Source organism: Mustela nigripes, chromosome 16 (assembly GCF_022355385.1).
Source record: "Mustela nigripes isolate SB6536 chromosome 16, MUSNIG.SB6536, whole genome shotgun sequence".
NCBI lineage: Eukaryota > Metazoa > Chordata > Mammalia > Carnivora > Mustelidae > Mustela > Mustela nigripes.
The window spans coordinates 17551220-17568908 of record NC_081572.1 but is presented as its reverse complement, the minus strand read 5'-3'; the positions used below and the strand labels follow the sequence as shown (position 1 = coordinate 17568908).

Genomic DNA, 17689 nt, shown 5'->3' with positions numbered 1-17689 from the left:
CCGGCCTCCCCCCAAAGAGGTCCATCAGCGGGCCCAGACGGTCTTGTCTGAGCTCAGGAAATGTTCCCAGTCAGCTCGGAAGTGAAGAGACCAAGTCAGCCCCAGGAGGCCATTTTCTTCGAGGGAAGCTGAAGCCCCGGGGGCGAGGCCTTCCCACCCCAGGTCTTCTGAGAGCCCCAGGTGCACCCTGCGCTTCCCGAATCCCCACCCAGGCAAGAGGCTCGGTCACGGCCCACCGGCCCACCGTTTTGCACTGGTCCTCGGGCGGCCGCGGCCCTGAAAAAGTAGGCCTGGGCTGGGGCTCGGCCACTTTCGTCCAGCGGTCCCAAGGCCAGAGGATGTAAGTCACCCGGGACTCGAACCTGCCTTCTCATCCTCCGAGGCCTAGTCCGAGGTTGCAGCGCTAATGCAGTCACACTGCCCCTTTAAGGCGGCACTTTTTATTCTTCATTTGTTTACTTCTTCATACGCATACAAAATGCGTTCACAATATCCTTCCGCAAATGTCAGCCCCAGGCATTAACTACACACATCTTGCAGCCTATTCCTGTAATCTTAAGAATCGAGAGTTATTAGCAAAAGGCCAACATCTCTCTTTATAGGATTTAATCTTCTTTTACACTGTAGGGACTACTTTTTAGGGATAAACCATTTTTGCTTTAGCTAACAAATGTTTATAACCTTCGGAACCCTTCCGCTGAGGAAAGAATACGATAATACCCTTTAAAACGCACCTTTTCATAAAAATATTCTGTGTAGGCCCCCAGAGGCCATCGAATCTTCTCGTATTCCTGAAGCAGAATGGTATGGTCCAAAGCCCGCCCCATCTTCTCTGCGATTGGCTTTCCTTCTTCGGCGAGACGTGCGACTCCTGGCCAATGGTCACCCACGTTTCTCTAGCGAGGGCTATGAGATGGAAGGAGGCGGCCTGGAAGTCGCCCCCTGCGCGTTCTGGGATTGGCTACGTTGCACGGCGCGCTAGGACGGCGGGCCTGAGGGATGGGAACTACGACTCCCAGCTTCCTGACATGGGGACTCCGTTACGCATGCGCATGGGCGGGGCGGACAGGCTTCTATATAAAAGGGGCGCAGAGGGCTTGGAGACAGCAGTTGGAAGTTGGCAGGTGGAGAGGCAGGTTGGGAGGGGAAGTTGGGGGGAGGAGGCGGAAGAGTTGCTGTCGGAGGGGGGAGGAGGGAGGGAGGAAAAGAGGAGGAGGCGGTGGAGATCTGAGCAGAGCCGAGCATCGAGCCAAGGGGGAGATGAGTTTGTCTGTCCTCAGCTGAGGCTCCGGCCGGGCCTAGGGAACTGGGAGCTCGGGTTGGAGCGACACCCGTGGAAGTGGGAGGAGGTGGCTCTGGGACTTTAACCCCTTGTGGGCTCTGCGGCAGGGGATTTAACCCTTTGTGGATTCGGCCCTCGGAGGCAGCGTCATCGGGTAGTTTTAACCCTTTCGGGGCTGGGTTTAACCCGTTGGACTTCACCTCATCTCCTCGCCCACCAACTCCTCGATTGTGGGGGCGCTCTGCGGAGAGGCTTGAGGTCCACCCCCTTTGCACATTACGTACTGTTACTGCTGCTGCACCCCTTTGGACCCGCTAGCTGGCCGCGCTGTGGGCACTTAACCCTTTACTGACTTGAGCTCTCCCAAGTTGCAATTGGAGTTTGTTTACAGAAGGACTGGCTAAAGGCGTCACTGCAGGAATTACAGACCGAAGAGGACTCTGCTGGACATTTTTAAAAGGAAAGGAAACCTTCTCTTCTCCTTAAGGACTTAGAGCCAAAATTTTTCAAACTTCGAGAAGAGGACTCTATTAGCCATGGCCGAGCCACTCTTGTCAGAATACCAGCACCAGCCTCAAACTAGCAACTGTACAGGTGCTGTTGCTCTTCATGATGAGCGGAACCCCGATCGCCCCCCAGGAGCGGAGGAGCGGGTGCCCGAGGAGGACAGTAGGTGGCAATCGAGAGCGTCCCCCCAGTTGGGTGGCCGTCCGGGGCAGGAGGGGGAAGGGAGCTTGGAGCCGCAGCCGCCTCCCCTGCAGACCCTGGTCCGTCCAGAACCTAGCTGTCCGCAAGCAGGCAAGAAGGGCCAGAATGGGGACGACTTGTCCGCTGGCGGAGCCCCCCCGCCGGAGGCTGCGGGGGAACCGAGGCCCGAGGCCGAGTCTCTCGTTCAGCCTTGTCATGATTCCGAGGCCAACAAGTTGGGGGCTCCTGCTGCAGGGGGCGAGGAGGCGTGGGGACAGCAGCAGAGACAGCTGGGCAAGAAAAAGCATAGGAGACGCCCCTCCAAGAAGAAGCGGCATTGGAAACCGTACTACAAGCTGACCTGGGAAGAGAAGAAAAAGTTCGACGAGAAACAGAGCTTGCGAGCTTCAAGGATTCGAGCTGAGATGTTCGCCAAGGGTCAGCCTGTCGCACCCTATAACACAACGCAGTTCCTCATGGATGATCACGACCAGGAGGAGCCGGATCTCAAAACCGGTCTCTACCCTAAGCGGGCCGCTGCCAAATCCGACGACACCAGCGACGAGGACTTCATGGAAGAAGCGGGCGAAGAGGATGGGGGCAGCGACGGGATGGGAGGAGACGGCAGCGAGTTTCTGCAGCGGGACTTCTCGGAGACCTACGAGCGGTACCACGCGGAGAGTCTGCAGAACATGAGCAAGCAGGAGCTCATCAAGGAGTACTTGGAGCTGGAGAAGTGCCTCTCGCGCATGGAGGACGAGAATAACCGGCTGCGGTTGGAAAGCAAGCGGCTGGGCGGCGACGACGCGCGTGTTCGGGAGCTGGAGCTAGAGCTGGACCGGCTGCGCGCCGAGAACCTCCAGCTGCTGACGGAGAACGAACTGCACCGGCAGCAGGAGCGAGCGCCGCTGTCCAAGTTTGGGGACTAGACTGAAACTTTTTTGGGGGAGGGGGCAAAGGGGACTTTTTACAGTGATGGAATGTAACATTATACACATGTGTATATAAGACAGTGGACCTTTTTATGACAATAATCAGAAGAGAAAATCCCCCCCGGCTTTGGTTGGTTTGGTAAATTTAGCTATGATGTAGCTTGCGTGCTTTTCTCCTGTTCTTTAATTATGTGAAACTGAAGGGTTGCTTTTCTTGTTTTCCTTTTTAGAAGTTTTTTTTTTTTAATGTGTAAGTAACTTGACCAAGTTATAATGCATTTTTCTGTTAAAAAATCCCCTCCTTAAATGGAGCTAAGGTGGCCAAATCTGAGAACAATTAAATTCGTTCTAGCTATAATAAATTTAATATTTGTAAATGTAACATAGTTTCAGTGTGATTTCTAGAGCTAATTCAAAATTGTGCTGACTTATTTTAAGTGATTGCATTGGGGGGGTAAAGAAATCATTAAATTTGTCAGTTTGCAAAAAATCTTTAATGGGACAATTTTCAATTTGCTGATTTTCCTCTTCAGTGGGTTTTAGTATGTTAAATATACAGTTCAGGCAAAATATAAAGATTAATTATCTTCAAAACTTAAGTGTGCTCACTTTCTAGTGCCTTGGTTTTCTTTTTTGATGCTAGAGAAACCAGTGTTGGGTGCTTGGGGAGCAAAGTGGCTAAAATCAGAAGCTTAAAATTTAATTCTGCTTCTCAACAGCCATTTGAAAGTCTATTAACAAAACTGTAAACCTAATTTGGCAGTCTGTTAGGTTAGACAACTGACAGTCTCATTTCATTCCTACAAATAGGTTTTTAGTGATTCCTTCACTTTCCCAACAAAGCTGGAACAAGTTTCTGTATGTCTGAAAAAGGCTCTTGGTAACCCCCTTGCATTTCTATGCAAGCAATGGTTGGATAAAATTGTGTGGCAGTTCTTTATTAAGACATTCAGAGGTAGGGAGTATTGGGTTTACAGGGGAAATGGTTGTTTGGGGCATTCCAAGGACTTACCCTAATTATCTAATACTTAAGTGCTCCCTACACTTAAAAAACAAACAAACAAACAAACAAACAAACAAAAAACCAAACCAGAACAGAAGCTGTCTACCTTTTCATGAGGGTCAAACCAAAATTAGAAATTCCGCCCCCCCACTCACTGCAAATCAAATGTGAAGCTTCTGGTTGAGGAGCTAAATTAAGTCCTTATGGGACAAGTGGGAACCCTGTACATTCATTCATTCTCTGTGCAGCCACTAGTCCCACTCTCCTAATAGCTGCTTAGGGTCTGGAATACTTCCATTTTTGAAAATGCAGGGAGACCCTGGGAATTAATTTCTGCCCCCAAATCAAAATAATAAGAAATCAAGGTTGTTGGCAGACAATCTCTCCTTTGCAGTCCTGCCTGTCATTCCCTTGTGGTATATTTAATAAACTTCTATCTCCTTTAAAAAAAGTATGATTACTCCTTCCTCATTATGGCTAATCTAGCCCATCTCCACCCACCCTGTGTCAGTGTTTCCCTAGGGCAAATGCATTGCTCGTGTCCTTAGTACAGGGGTTCCTTAACTTGGGGCCTTAGAATCTAGAGGGGACCTTGGGATTTATGAACCCAAGTCTGTGTAGACTTGGGTCATATGTACATTTTTCTGGGGGTGAGGGTTCACGAGAATCCTGAGACTTTGTCAAACTCCTTTAGGTTAAGAACATCTGCAGGGAAGAGGTGGGGGGGGGGCTGTGGAGGATGGGGCACAAAACTCCCACTGGAAAGCTTGCTTTTGTATCTAAATGGAATAGTGGAGGTGGCAGGAACTTCAGGAGTGAAATGCACCTTATGATTCAGAAGCATTCACAAATCAATGAATCAAGGGGAATTATGCCGGCTAAGAACTGACTCAGGGCCTTCAGAGCTGAACTAAACTGGTCCTATTCTGGCAGATGGTCCACTGAAGACAATGTATGATCGATTTTTCTTTCGGCCTAAAAATTACATTAAATGTCTATTTTGAAATAGTTTTCTTCGTGTTTTTAATTTTCCTTCTGCTATGACATCATGCAGTAATCCCAGAAACACGGCTGCTTGTTGGAACAGCAGCAACACTGCCCTCTGGCTTTATATGCAGAGAAGCCTCATTTTGACTGCACTACAGGATGCGGCAGTGATCACCTCTGACTGCAGAACTTATTAGTAAGATGGACTTAAGTTTAATAATCTTGTTTCCCCCACTGTGAGTCTTAAAAACACTCTATACGTGCATTTGTCATCAGGAAAAAAAGTATGTTTTACTCTCAGGAGACAAATTCGGTCTAGTCTTTAAAAATATAGAAATAGTGGGGCGCCCGGGTGGCTCAGTGGGTTAAAGCCTCCGCCTTCGCCTCAGGTCATGATCTTGGTGTCCTGGGATGGAGCACAGCATCGGGCTCTCTGCTCGGCGGGGAGCCTGCTTCTTCCTCTCTCTCTGCCTGCCTCTCTGCCTACTTGGGATATCTCTGTCAAATAAATAAATAAAATCTTAAAAAAATATATATTTATAGTTTCAAGTAACTCACAAATGACTTTGATTTACCTTGAGATAGGCAAATTTTTGAACTTTGCTTCCAAAGGCACTTTATACTTATGTTCTTAGAATGATAAGGTTTGTATGAAATTTCAGTTTTCTATTAACACTTTCTACATTGAAACACCTGAGTAGCATACTGCTCTCAGGATAGAGAAGACTCTGCATTACTTATATTAACAGTGGGGGGGGGGGGGCAGGCTGTGATGACGATGATCCTCAAATCACTTGAGGATCTCTAACCTTTCACTAAAGTCCTTTCCACCAAACATTTTAACTGGGCTGCTCAAAAGACCATGCTTACACATTAGCAATTTCATTTTGTTCCCCTTCTCATCCTAGAGAGCCTGGGTATCCAGTGAGGGCAAAGTGCTTCCTAACCTTTGAGACGGACGGCTGAAAAGCTTAATCCTTTGAGCAAGGAAAACTTTTGGGGGGCTAGCCTAGAAGATAAAGTGCCCTTGGGAATCCTCCTATCCTGTTGGTGGGAATGCAAGCTGGTGTAACCACTCTGGAAACCAGTACGGAGGTTCCTCAAATGTTGAAAACAGAGCTACCCTATGACCCAGCAATCCCACTACCGGGTATTTACCCCAAAGATACAAATGTAGTGACCCAAAGGGGCACGTGCACCTGAATGTTTATAGCAGCAATGTCCACAATAGCCAACTATGGAAAGAACCTAGATGTCCATCAACAGATGAATGGATAAGATGTGTGGATGTGTGTGTGTGTGTACACACACACACACACACAGAAGTACTATGCAGCCATCAAAAGAAATGAAATCTTGCCATTTGCAATGATGTGGATGGAACTAGTGGGTATTATGCTGAGTGAAATGAATCAATCAGAGAAAGAATTATCATATGATTTCCCTGGTATGAGGAATTTGAGAGGCAGGATGGAGGGGGTTGTTGGGGGGTAGGGAAGGAGAAAACGAAACAAGATGGGATCAGGAGGGAGACAAACCATAAGAGACTCTTATCTCATGAAACAAACTGAGGGTTGCTGGGGGGAGCAGGGGAGGGAGAGGGTGGATGGGTTATGGACACTGAGGAGGAGGGTATGTGCTACGATGAGTGCTGTGCAATGTGTAAGCCTGAAGATTCACACACCTGTACCCCTGGGGCAAATAATACATTATATGTTAATTAAAAAAATAAATAAATAAAGTGGTCCTTGGGAGATAGGGACCTTCAGATCTGTTTTTGGGAAAGCCAGGGAGGCCCGGATTGGTTTAATTCAGAAAAAATAGACTGGCAGAAGGGAGAGGGGCTGTGCGGGGAGGGTGGGGGTGTCCTGGGTGGCTCAGTCAGTTAAGCATCTGTCTCAGGTCATGATCCCAGGGTTCTGGGATCAAACCCTACATCAGGCTCCCTGCTCTCCCCCAACTCCCCCTGCTTGTGTGCTCTGTCAAATAAAATCTTTTTAAAAAATAGACAAGGTAGGGGTGCCTGGGTGACTCACTGGGTTAAGTCTCTGCCTTCGGCTCAGGTCATGATGTCAGGGTCCTGGAACTGGGGCCCCCACTGGGCTCTCTGCTCAGCGGGGAGACTGCTTCCCCTGCCCCCTGCCTGTTTCTCTGCCTACTTGTGATCTCTGTCAAATAAAATGTTTTAAAAAAATAGACATGGTATTTCTAAAGACAGAAAACCTAAAAATTAGGCTGGTTTAGGAGTAAAAAAAAACAGGGTCCTAGTCGTATCTTTGACACATACTAGCAGTGGAACCCTGGAAACAACCGAGCCTCATTCTTAATCACCAAAATGTCGCTGTGGTTACTTTACAAAATGGCTATCAGCATTAAACAAGACACCATGAAAGTGTGTCATGCAAAAGTAAGCTACCATTGACATAATTATTATTATTTTTTTTTAGTAATCTCTACACCCAATATGGGGCTCAAACCCATAACCCCAAGATCAAGAGTCACCTGCTCCACCAACTCAGCTAGCCCCTATTGTTTAAGACCAGAGCAGTTGCCCATTTGATTGGTGTTTTTTTAAAAAAAATATTTCATTTATTTATTTAACAGAGAGAGATCACAAGTAGATAGAGAGGCAGGCAGAGAGAGAGAAAGAGAGGGAAGCAGGCTCCCTGCTGAGCAGAAAGCCCGATGCGGACTCGATCCCAGGACCCTGAGATCACGACTTGAGCCAAAGGCAGTGGCCTAACCCACTGAGCCACCCAGGCACCCTGACTGGTGTTTTAAATTCCCCTTCATCCAGAGTAAAATTAAAATCCTTCACTTGGGAAAATGTAAATAAATATGCTTTACCCTAGTTACTTCAAAAGTTATAGAAAAAAAGAGAAACAAAAGAGGGAATCCATAGAAAAGTAAAAAACAAAACAAATCAAAACCAAAAACACACACAAAAAACAAAACCACAACCAAAGAGTTCACCTTCGGGGAATCAAGCGCTGGCTGTATTTAGTGAAACATCAGGTAACGCACCACAGGATTCCCCCTGGCTACTCACATCCAGAACAGGTAGCAACAAATATTCATGACATTGTGATGGCAAAATTGGCTCGAGCTGAGATAGTACTTGTACCCAAGTACACTTGCGTTTATGAGGTTTGTTTTTTGAAATTATTTTTCAAATTTGACAAGAACACTGAAATAAAATTCTACTTTACTATTCTTTCTCACATAAGGTGTAGATGGTTGATGCTAAAAATGAAGAATTTTTAAATTAAAGAAAATGTCAAATTCAGGCCCTGAACACAGTGGATCTGCTGACCAGAAGGGTAAAAATTATAATTTGCAAGAGTGACAGAATATATAGTCTAGGAGGCAAAGATTCGATCTTGAGCCAGTTGTCTTTGAATACTGGAAAGCTTACCACCTCATTCCACTTCTTGTTGAAAAAAACAAAGGAGTTTAGACAGATCAATACTTAAGCTCTCACAAATCCTCCTGAATAAACTTCTTGAGTTTTCTTTAGAGGTGGTTCAATTACGACAAATGATGTATCAACAAGGTCAAGGGCAGAAATAATCCTACTAGTTTACTGATAAACCTCTCGCACACCCACACAATTCTTTCAAATGGTTGAGCTGCTGGTAAGTTTTTTGAAACTGCTGGTGTGATCTCTTAATCTTAACACTGCACCAGGAGCAGTTACATTTGGCCTAAAAGTTTTTTTAAGAGGAAAATTCAGAAAGAAATTGTACTTTCATTCTTCATATTCTATTTCACACATCCACTGACTTTGTTTGAAGTGTTAAAAAGCCCTGGGTTTCCAGTGAGCAAAAAGGTTATTCCTGAAGGAAAATGTAGGAACTCCAGTGGCCCATGCACAAGTGTATCTGAGAAAAGGACAGCATCACTACTCTTGTGACATATTCAGTAGAACTTGTGCTAGCCTCCAGAGAGAGGAGGAGGACATCAATCTTAAGTCTGAAGCCTGTTTAAACACAGCATTCTGTAGACCTGGGTAACTCCAGTACAACTGGTAGGCAAAGGCAGGAAACCAAACTGGAGGATGGAAAGGAACATCTAAGAAGTTAGTTAGTTCTACTGTCCTCTCTAGTTATTCCTAAAAGTGTTCTTAACAAAATGGCAAATGTGAGTAATTTAAAAGAAAATTCAAAGAGAAAGATGGTGAGAGCTAAACACACACACACAAAAAACTGGTTAACTATGGAAATCAAATCAAGAAGCAAGATCTTCATCCTGAAGAGGGCTGCTGCAAAGAATCAATCCTACCAGTCAATGAATCCTGTTCTCACAGAGGCCCCAGGCCCCAGGAGTTGGCCATCAGGGTCAAACATCCAGGACTTCGTAGCAACAACTGCTTGGTACCCCAAGAAACTGTCCAGTTGGATGGCCACCCTTTGTGCTGCCAAGGGCAACCAAAGCCATCTTTCAGTAAGGCAGGCCTCTCAAATGCCCCCAAAATAATCTCTGAAGCAGAAGTTCTAGCTTCCCAAATAATGAAGTTTTGTTAACTAAATGTTTACACAGCTACTGAAAAGCAGTTACCTCTCAAGGTGTTTATGTGGAGGGTAGCATTGATATTATTTTCAAATCAGGGAACTAAGGCAAAGTCTGCAGACTGTCATAAACCCCAAAGGAACTCATCTGAAAGGAGATAGCTCAGAAGAAAGTTGAAGGTCTGGTTGAACATTAGATAAACAACAGACTCAGCAACAAAATGACCAGTTTGGACTCATCTTCAGGATTTGGGCCCTGGCCAAGCCAATCAAGTCAGTGGTAGCACACAAAGAAACAGAACTTGGGAGTTCCTAACTTCCAGGCCTGTGTTTTGCTCAGAAGAGAACCAAGGGAGCATTCATAACCTGGGTTTATTCCCAGCTTTCCTTATCAAGGACTGGAAAAGGCTGTGGCTCAACCTTTCATCTTTATAAATGAGCAACACATTTCTGCATCTGGCACGGTATTCACCTAGTAGCATCCAAAGGTTTAACTACATTACTTCACAAGAGTCTGGGATCCTCCTCCATTAAACAGAAGAACCACAAATCTTTAGAACGCCTTTCAGCTCCTAATACTGTTTAACTTAACTCCCACCAAGCTAATGTCAGCTTCTCCTAACTCATCTTCTCTTGATCTGAATAAGTGTAAAATTAACATGACATAAGCCAAAAGTCAACCTACAGTATGAATCAAGTGTACTGCATCTTGTGGTTCAAGTTTTGGATTAAGAAATCAAGTCAAGGGGCACCTGGGTAGCTCAGTGGGTTAAAGCCTCTGCCTTCCGCTCAGGTCATGATCCCAGGGTCCTGGGATATAGCCCCGTGTCTGGCTGTCTGCTCAGCAGGGAGCCTGTTTCCCTTCCTCTCTCTGCCTACTTGTGATCTCTGTCAAATAAATAAATAAAATCTCAAAAAAAAAAAAAAAAAAGAAAAGAAAGAAAGAAACCAAGTCAATGGTGACCATATTTTCACAATCCAGTTGCAAGACTTTTTCTGAGACCATCTGAAGTAGGGGGAGACTATACATAAGGTTATGGAATTGTCATTTACAACTTGAAAAAAATTATTAATAGGAGGAGGGCAGCTTCGGTTCTCAAAAACCTTTCAAGGTTCTTGCTAATAAAGCCAAAGGCTCAGGAATGTGACCATGTGTGCCTGGCAATGAGATTCATCACGAGGTACCCTCAAAGGTAAAGTTCACTACTCAGTCCACTCTGCCTACCTGAGCGTAATTTTACTGACATTTTAGCAATGAAATAATTAAGATATCCCTAAACTGTATGTAAAGCTCTCTGAAGTTAGATTTTGAGCAGAAAACAAGATGGTTTAATCTGTAATTCAAGAAAATAATTTCACATCAAACTTCAATCCTTAAGCTGCTACAGCTGTTAATATAAGGTTGAGTGTTTATTTTTTTTCAAAGCATGTCTCCCTCTCCTCCGAAACACTATAAATATGAAGTAGCTCAAAACTGCAATTTCCATCTTGGTAACATCTGGGATCCACAGAAGTGATTTTTCAATTACTTGGAAATTCAAAATAGAGGTTCCCTAGTAACAATGCACCGGTGGCCAAGTCTCCCCATTTTGTTTAGTTTGTGGGAGAAAAGTTCTTTAAACTGGAAAGAATTTGTAGTCTTATAAAGATTACGTTAAAATTGGTTCGTTTTTTCCTCTAGGGAGAGCAGCCATTTCTCCAAAAGTTTTGGTAAAAGTCATGGCTCAGATTTCAAAACGCACACAGATGTTCCTGAAGCATCTGAAATGGGCCACTCCATTTTTATTCCCAGAGCCACGACCCCTCAGTTATTTTGTGGCCACCCCCTCCCCCACCCTGTAAAGGGCAAAAACTCAACCCCTCTTTGGTGTAAACTTTCAAGAGAAGTGTCAACAGCACATTTTTGGAGTTTCCCAAACGGGCTGGGGACGTGCCAGGTCAGGTCGTTCCGAGAATCAGGGCTGGAAAGAAATCTTGAGGGCAAGAGCCCTCAGAGATTTCCAAGCTTTGGGCTTCTGAAGGTTTCCACGAGCCTCTTATCTACCTAGTTCCAGGGGGAATTAGTGGTTGCTACTGTAGGAAGGAGGCTGTTCCTTCTCGAAGCCCGGGCCGCGGGACGGCCCTGGTGTACACGGGAGGATGTGGGAAAGGGGGGGGGGGCGCACCCGGCTCTCTGCCCTCGGGGCCTCCTGCTGTTTGCCACGCCAGAAGGACGCGGGGCCGGAGCTGGGCCCTCCGCCCTCCCCCGCGGCGACACTCTTTGGAATCTGGCGTCGCCCCCACCTCGCCCGTCGAAGCGGAGACCCCGCAACGCTGGGCCCCGCCGCCATACCCAGGCCGCATGGGGGTGGGGAAAGAAGTTGGCAAAGCTCGGCCTCAGGATCTGCGCCCCCCGTGTAAAGAGCAAAGGGGAGTCGTTTCACCTGGTCTCTCCCCAACTGGGGTCTCGGGGAATACGCGGTAATTGCCCAAAACCCCGCCGTCTGTGCGAGGAGAGGCTGCGGGGCTGCCGGGACGGTTTGAGGGCAGGGCCCGGCCGGGAAGACTCCAACCTTCACCCACCCCCGGTCCCCGGTCCCACTCCCCGCCGTCACCCGGCGCCACCACTTCAAGCAGCGCACTTGGCCCGGCCTCTCCCCGCGCCCGGACCACCCCCCATGGGGTGCTCTCACTGCGCAGCGAGTCCCTCCGCTGCCTCCTCCCAGCCCAAAATGGCGGCGGCGGCCACCGATCCTTCTCGTCGCCTTCCTCTAGGCCGAGGATCCCTCCGCACCCACAGCCCCGCCCCTCTCAGCCGGATCTATTTTCTGCCCCGTAAAGATCAACGCCATCAATGAACTCTTTAATTGATCTCGGAAGGCGGGTTTTGTTGTGCTTCCGCACAGCTAATCGTTGATGAAAGTGAAAATATTGGCAGGCGATTTGACCAATCAAAGAAGGCATCGGTGAGCGCGGGACGCTGCTCGCGCAAGAGCAGATGGGTTTTGTAGTTCTCGATCTGTCTGTGGTCGTGACAGGCTCTTCATCCGGCTTCCCAAACTAGAAGAACTACAATCCCCAGCAGGCGCCGCGCTGCCAGGCTGTCTCCCCGCCCTCTCCCCGCCTTCTTCCCGGAGCAGCTTGACCAGAGCTGCTGCAACTGCAGCAAGAAGTAGGGCTGAGGCATTGGGAGCTGCACCGACAGGCCGTCGGTCGCACAGAAAGACACACAGATATAGATAGTCGTGTGCATAGTCCTTGGCAGCAAATAGGTCAGTTCCGCCTTTGCAAAATCTCCTTTCTCGGACCACTTTCCCTCATCCAAGGAGTCCATCCTTATTCCAGTTGGGCTTCCCTTCCAGCCGCATGTAGTGTGAAGACTTCTTCCCCTTTCCTCTGTTTCCCGTCCTGAGAGGAAGGAGGGGGAGACAGGCCAGGCCCAGGAGATGATAAGGCTTCAGCCCCCGGCCCGGCCCAGACCACGTCTGTTTCTCGAGGTGCTGGCTTGGAGAGCCCCAGCCTAAGGGGGGTGGGCGGGGTGCTGTCAGGATTGCGACCTCTGGAGGCAGTGAGGAAAGAACCCCTTGTAAAGCCGGCTACATATTTTCTTGTTCCAGCCACTGACCGCCCTCCACTACCAGCCTCTGCAGGTCATTGCTGTATCTTTGCCTCCCCTTACCCTTTTGGTTGCTGGGGGAGCAAAGCTCAGGACTAGCGTCCTAACTGCCAGTTTGAGTCTCAGTGACTTCCGGAATAACAGCCTAGGATGTAAGCCCTGGCCTGGGGCCTGAGGGACAGGACTGGGAGGATGGCCCCTTGCTGGCTAGAGGTGTGAAAATCCCTGGAGTGGAGGCCTGAGGGCCTGCATTTCATAATGAAGTTGTGCGGGTCTGGTGCTACAAAATGGCCGCTTCTGCCTTGGTGAAAAATTCCTGAGCAGCCAGCCTTCCTGAAAATTCTCCTTTAAGACTTAGCTTTCTGTTATTTAAGGCTGGTGTCATTAGTTAGAAGCATCTGCTGAAAGATTGGGAGCAGAAGAAGGTGTCTACTCCGAGCCAGACCAACTGTAACACAGAGTCAACAGCCGCCCTGGAGGAGGCCAAGGTAAGCCCCACCTTCCCAACCGCCTGAGTGCCCCGACGTGGATCCTGCCCACTGGGATCCTGGTCACTTGTCTCAGATGTGTTGGCCAATCTGGAAAACCAGTATTTCTAACTGAGTTCCTACTGTGTGCTGGCAGTATGCCAGGATGCCAAATCTGTGCGGTCTCATGAAATCCTTAGCAACCCTTCAAGATAGGAATTACTGTATCCATTTCAAAGAAGCTAAGGTTAACAGAGCTGAAATACCTTTTTCTAGATTCATGCAGCCAACGAACAAAAGATCCACGGTTTAAACTTAGGGCCTTCTGACACGGGAACCCTGCCTTGTATTTTGTTAAGGCAGAGAACCAAGTCTGACGCAGGAGGAAAAGAGTTTGAGTGGTTGGTTCATAATTTAGGGTGGGGGTTGGGATTCACAGAGCATCCAGGAGACAGTGACAGGCGAGTTGTATCGGGAATGGTCACCCTCTGATCTGGCAAAAGCAACCCAGACCACCTCTGCCCATGCTCTCTTCCTGCTCCCCACTCTGCCTATTCTCCCAGAGTTTACAAGTCCCCGTATGTGAGGAGGGGACTCAGCTCCTCTAACCCACCTTATGTAGCCCCTTCCAGTGTTTTCTGGAGTTGTTTAACTTGGAGTTCATGACATGTTGGGGTTAGAGGTTCAGAGAGGGCAGGTGACTCACCCAGATCACATAGTTTATCTGCAGTAGTGGGAATGGCGATGAAGGGACAAGCCTTCAGGAGGGAGGTGGCACTTGGGGCTGAGGGGCAGGGGTGGTTTGGGTAAGGGGAAGGATCATTAGGTGACACGTGCTGAGGGCTGGGGGTAGGTGAATGATTGTGCACACACAAGCCACCTTGTCTTGGCACTGCCAGGGGCCTTGCCCCTTCTGGTGTGGGCCAAAAGCTCTGTCTTGCTTGGCTCAAGACACTGGTGGAGCCAAGGACTGTTCCCAATTGACGATCTCCCTGTAGGTGAAGTAATAGTACAACACAGACAACATACACACCAACGCCTCACACACTCTGACATACCCCATCCCAGATGAAGACGAGAACCTCAGGGCCTCCCAAACACACACAACACCCCTCCAGCTCCTACAGGGCTGCACCCTCCCCCCCCACAGTGTCTGGACCTGTGCTCGGGTGTGTCTAACCCGTGGTGTGCATCGTAAATCAGCATGCCAATGGTAGCGGTTATTATTAGAATTCCCAAACCACAGACAGAGAGCAATTCATTCCCCATCCCCCACCCCTAGTGCTCCCACCCTTACCACGACGGAGATAAACAGATGCTTTGCACACACACACTGTCTTGAGAGAATCCTTTCCACCTCCTAGATAAGTTCTAGAATGCTCTCTGCTGCAGACTGGAGGTTCACCCTTCCTCTCCCTATCGAGGGCCTCTTTCCTGCTGCCTATTTCAAGAACTGATACCAGCTTCTGCTTGGAAAAAATACATTCCATCTTCTTGACCCTAGACCAACGGAAAGGAGTGTCTGGTGTCCCAGTGTCTTTTTTTTTTTTTTTTTTTTTCTGTCCGGTGTCTTTTGAATCTCCCTCTCTTATGAGCTTTATGTCCTTAACCTGTTCATCGAGCTCTCACCTTGGGCCATGCAGAGGGACACAGTGGTGGACTGGACAGACAAGACACATTCTTATAGGAAGAAGACAGATGGTAAATGGTATTGTGGTAGATGCTATGTGGGATGTTAACTGGGTCACACGGCAGTGTCCCTGGGAAGGGGAGATGGGATCTTTAGATAGGGTGGTTGGGGGGGGGGCGTGGCCCTCTGAAGAGGTGACCTTGGCACCAAGCCCTGAAGAGTCAGCCAGGCACATAGCTCGAAGCAAGATCGGTGACGTAATTTGTCGGGCTCAGTGTAAAGTGTTCTTTACTCAAAAACTGTTAAGAAGTTCAAGACAAGAACTTAAAGCAGAGCATAAAGCAAAGCACAGGGCCTTTCCAAGTGGAATGGGGGGTGAGGGGCCCTGAGGTTGCTTACCCACAAAACCAAGTCCGTTGGAAAGACAGTCTTTCTAGAAAGAGGGCTCATCAAGCAAGTGCAGCAGGAGCCGCTGCCCATCCTGTCTCCTCCTTCTCTGTCTTCATCCCCACCGTATTTATGGTAGGCCTCCTCTGTGAGGCCCCGTACGGCTGCTGTTAGAGGCACTGCCATTCCGGAGTGAGGCACACAGGCAGAATGCCCGCTCTTTTCATGAGTTCCCTTGAGGAGGGTTGGGTGAGGGGCGGGGGGGGGGGGGGGGGACAGGAGCCCATAAACCAACAAAGAGTTGCAGAGGGCAAGAGGCTAGAGAGGGATCCCACTTCAACTGTGGGAAGGTCAGTTTCAGGCCGGGTGGTTGCGGAAGGCTTCCAGCGCCAGGGACAGGTTGTCTGTGATTCGCTCTTCCTTGTCCTCTCTGTTTAGACCGCTGGTGCTCCTGGGAGCCCCCCAACACCCCCTGAGCCTCATGACCCTGGTAGTGCCCTGCCCCTGACGCCCCGGATAGAGAGCCACTCAGAGGAGGAAGATCCCACCGGGGCTGGCAGTGGCCTGGGCTGGATCAGCAGGGGCTCCCGGACCCAGAACCCCGGGGGCAGCTCAGTGGAAGCTGTGCTGGGCCGGAAGAAGCACCGCCGGAGGCCTTCCAAGCGCAAACGCCACTGGCGGCCCTACCTGGAGTTGAGCTGGGCTGAGAAGCAGCAGCGGGATGAGAGGCAGAGCCAGAGGGCCTCCCGGGTGCGTGAGGAGATGTTTGCCAAAGGCCAGCCCGTGGCGCCCTACAACACCACCCAGTTTCTGATGAACGACCGCGACCCTGAGGAGCCAGACTTGGAGGTGCCCCACGGGGCCTCCCACCCAGGCTCCAGCGGGGAGAGCGAGGCCGGGGAAGGCGACGGCCGGGGCCGCGCTCACGGCGAGTTCCAGCAGAGGGATTTCTCCGAGGCCTATGAGCGCTACCACACGGAGAGCCTGCAGGGTCGCAGCAAGCAGGAGCTGGTTCGAGACTACCTAGATCTGGAGAGGCGGCTGTCTCAGGCCGAGGAGGAGACCCGGAGGCTGCAGCAGCTGCAGGGGTGCTCCGGCCGGCAGCCCTGCCGCCAGGTGGAGGAGCTGGCTGCCGAGGTCCAGAGGCTCCGGACAGAGAACCAGCGGCTGCGGCAGGAGAACGCCAGGTGGAACCGAGAGGGCGGCGGCCCCGGTGGGGAGCCAGGCACCTAGTGGGGGGACATCCCCCCCACCCCCGCGCCAGGATCAGGTCCCGTTTCAGTACACGCTGGGGCCAGCTGGGGCTCCGGGAGGCAGGTGACAGATGAAAACCACTTCCGGCCCCTCTGTGGCCCCTGAGAACAGCGAAAGTATGTTCAGCCTTCCACCTGGTCATTTCTGTAATTTGGTCTTTGATGTCTTCTTATTTTTCAAAAAGAAATTAAAGGATTTTCACGAGCCCAGATAGGAGTGGCTAGGATTGATTTCACTGGGGCTGCTCTGAGAATTAGAGCATACTGTGTCCTAGAGAGGTTTGGGCCTGTGGTCCCAATCCCTGCCTTTCCCCAAGCCTGGGAGGCCAGCACACCTCTGTACTTGGGAACCACCGAGACCTCCAGGATGCCTGAATTCTGCTGTGTGTGTCCGGGAACAATCAGGCTGCTCTGAAGGTATTACAGAGGATGAAGCAAGGGGGAGGGGGGGGGCGCTCAGGAACCACCGGGTTGGGCCAGAACTTGACTTAAGATGCCAGATTGCTGTGAGGAGCTGCGGGTGTCCCTGGAGGGGACAGGGCTAGGACTTAGGAGGGCTTCGGGCAGGCTTTGTTCCCAGGCTCCCTGCATTCTCCCTGTCCTCCCCATAGCGTGGAGGGCCAAGCCGGATAGCTTGCGTCTCCTTGTCCTTGGCAGCCTCCTGGCCCCATACCTCGAAGCCAGTGGCTGGGCAAGATGTTCATCATTACTTTTGCCCCCTTACCTCCTGGAAGGGCACTTACAAGTATGCCCTCAAGGGACGTTTTCTACTTTTTTTTTTTTTTTTTTTTAAGATTTTATTGATTTGAGGGGTGCCTGGGTGGCTCAGTGGGTTAAGCCTTTGCCTTAGGCTCAGGTCATGATCCGAGGATCCTGGGATCGAGCCCTGCATCATCACGCTCTCTGAGCCTACTTCCGCTTCTCTCTCTCTGCCTGCTTCTCTGCCTACTTGTGATCT

The 17689-nt window shown here is 49.5% G+C and overlaps 2 protein-coding genes across 5 annotated transcripts; both read left to right on the top strand.

The window, feature by feature from the left end:
- The first annotated feature begins 1160 nt into the window (after window positions 1-1160).
- Window positions 1161-3283, top strand: HEXIM1 (HEXIM P-TEFb complex subunit 1). Its single transcript, XM_059379164.1, has one exon. The coding sequence runs from the start codon at window positions 1819-1821 to the stop codon at window positions 2896-2898; it is 1080 nt and encodes a 359-aa protein (XP_059235147.1). The 5' UTR covers window positions 1161-1818; the 3' UTR covers window positions 2899-3283.
- A 9206-nt stretch (window positions 3284-12489) lies between these two features.
- HEXIM2 (HEXIM P-TEFb complex subunit 2) lies at window positions 12490-16941 on the top strand. 4 transcript variants are annotated; one of them, XR_009400245.1, is made up of 3 exons: window positions 12490-12650; window positions 13369-13482; window positions 15917-16005. XR_009400245.1 is itself a non-coding variant. In XM_059379173.1 (2 exons), the coding sequence occupies exons 1-2, from the start codon at window positions 15167-15169 to the stop codon at window positions 16709-16711; spliced, it is 798 nt and encodes a 265-aa protein (XP_059235156.1). In that variant the 5' UTR covers window positions 15052-15166; the 3' UTR covers window positions 16712-16941. The 4 variants fall into 4 exon arrangements, 1 of the variants encoding a protein (XP_059235156.1); XR_009400246.1 differs by lacking the exon at window positions 12490-12650 and adding an exon at window positions 12674-12875; XR_009400247.1 differs by lacking the exon at window positions 12490-12650 and adding an exon at window positions 12900-13146.
- The last annotated feature ends 748 nt before the right edge of the window (window positions 16942-17689 follow it).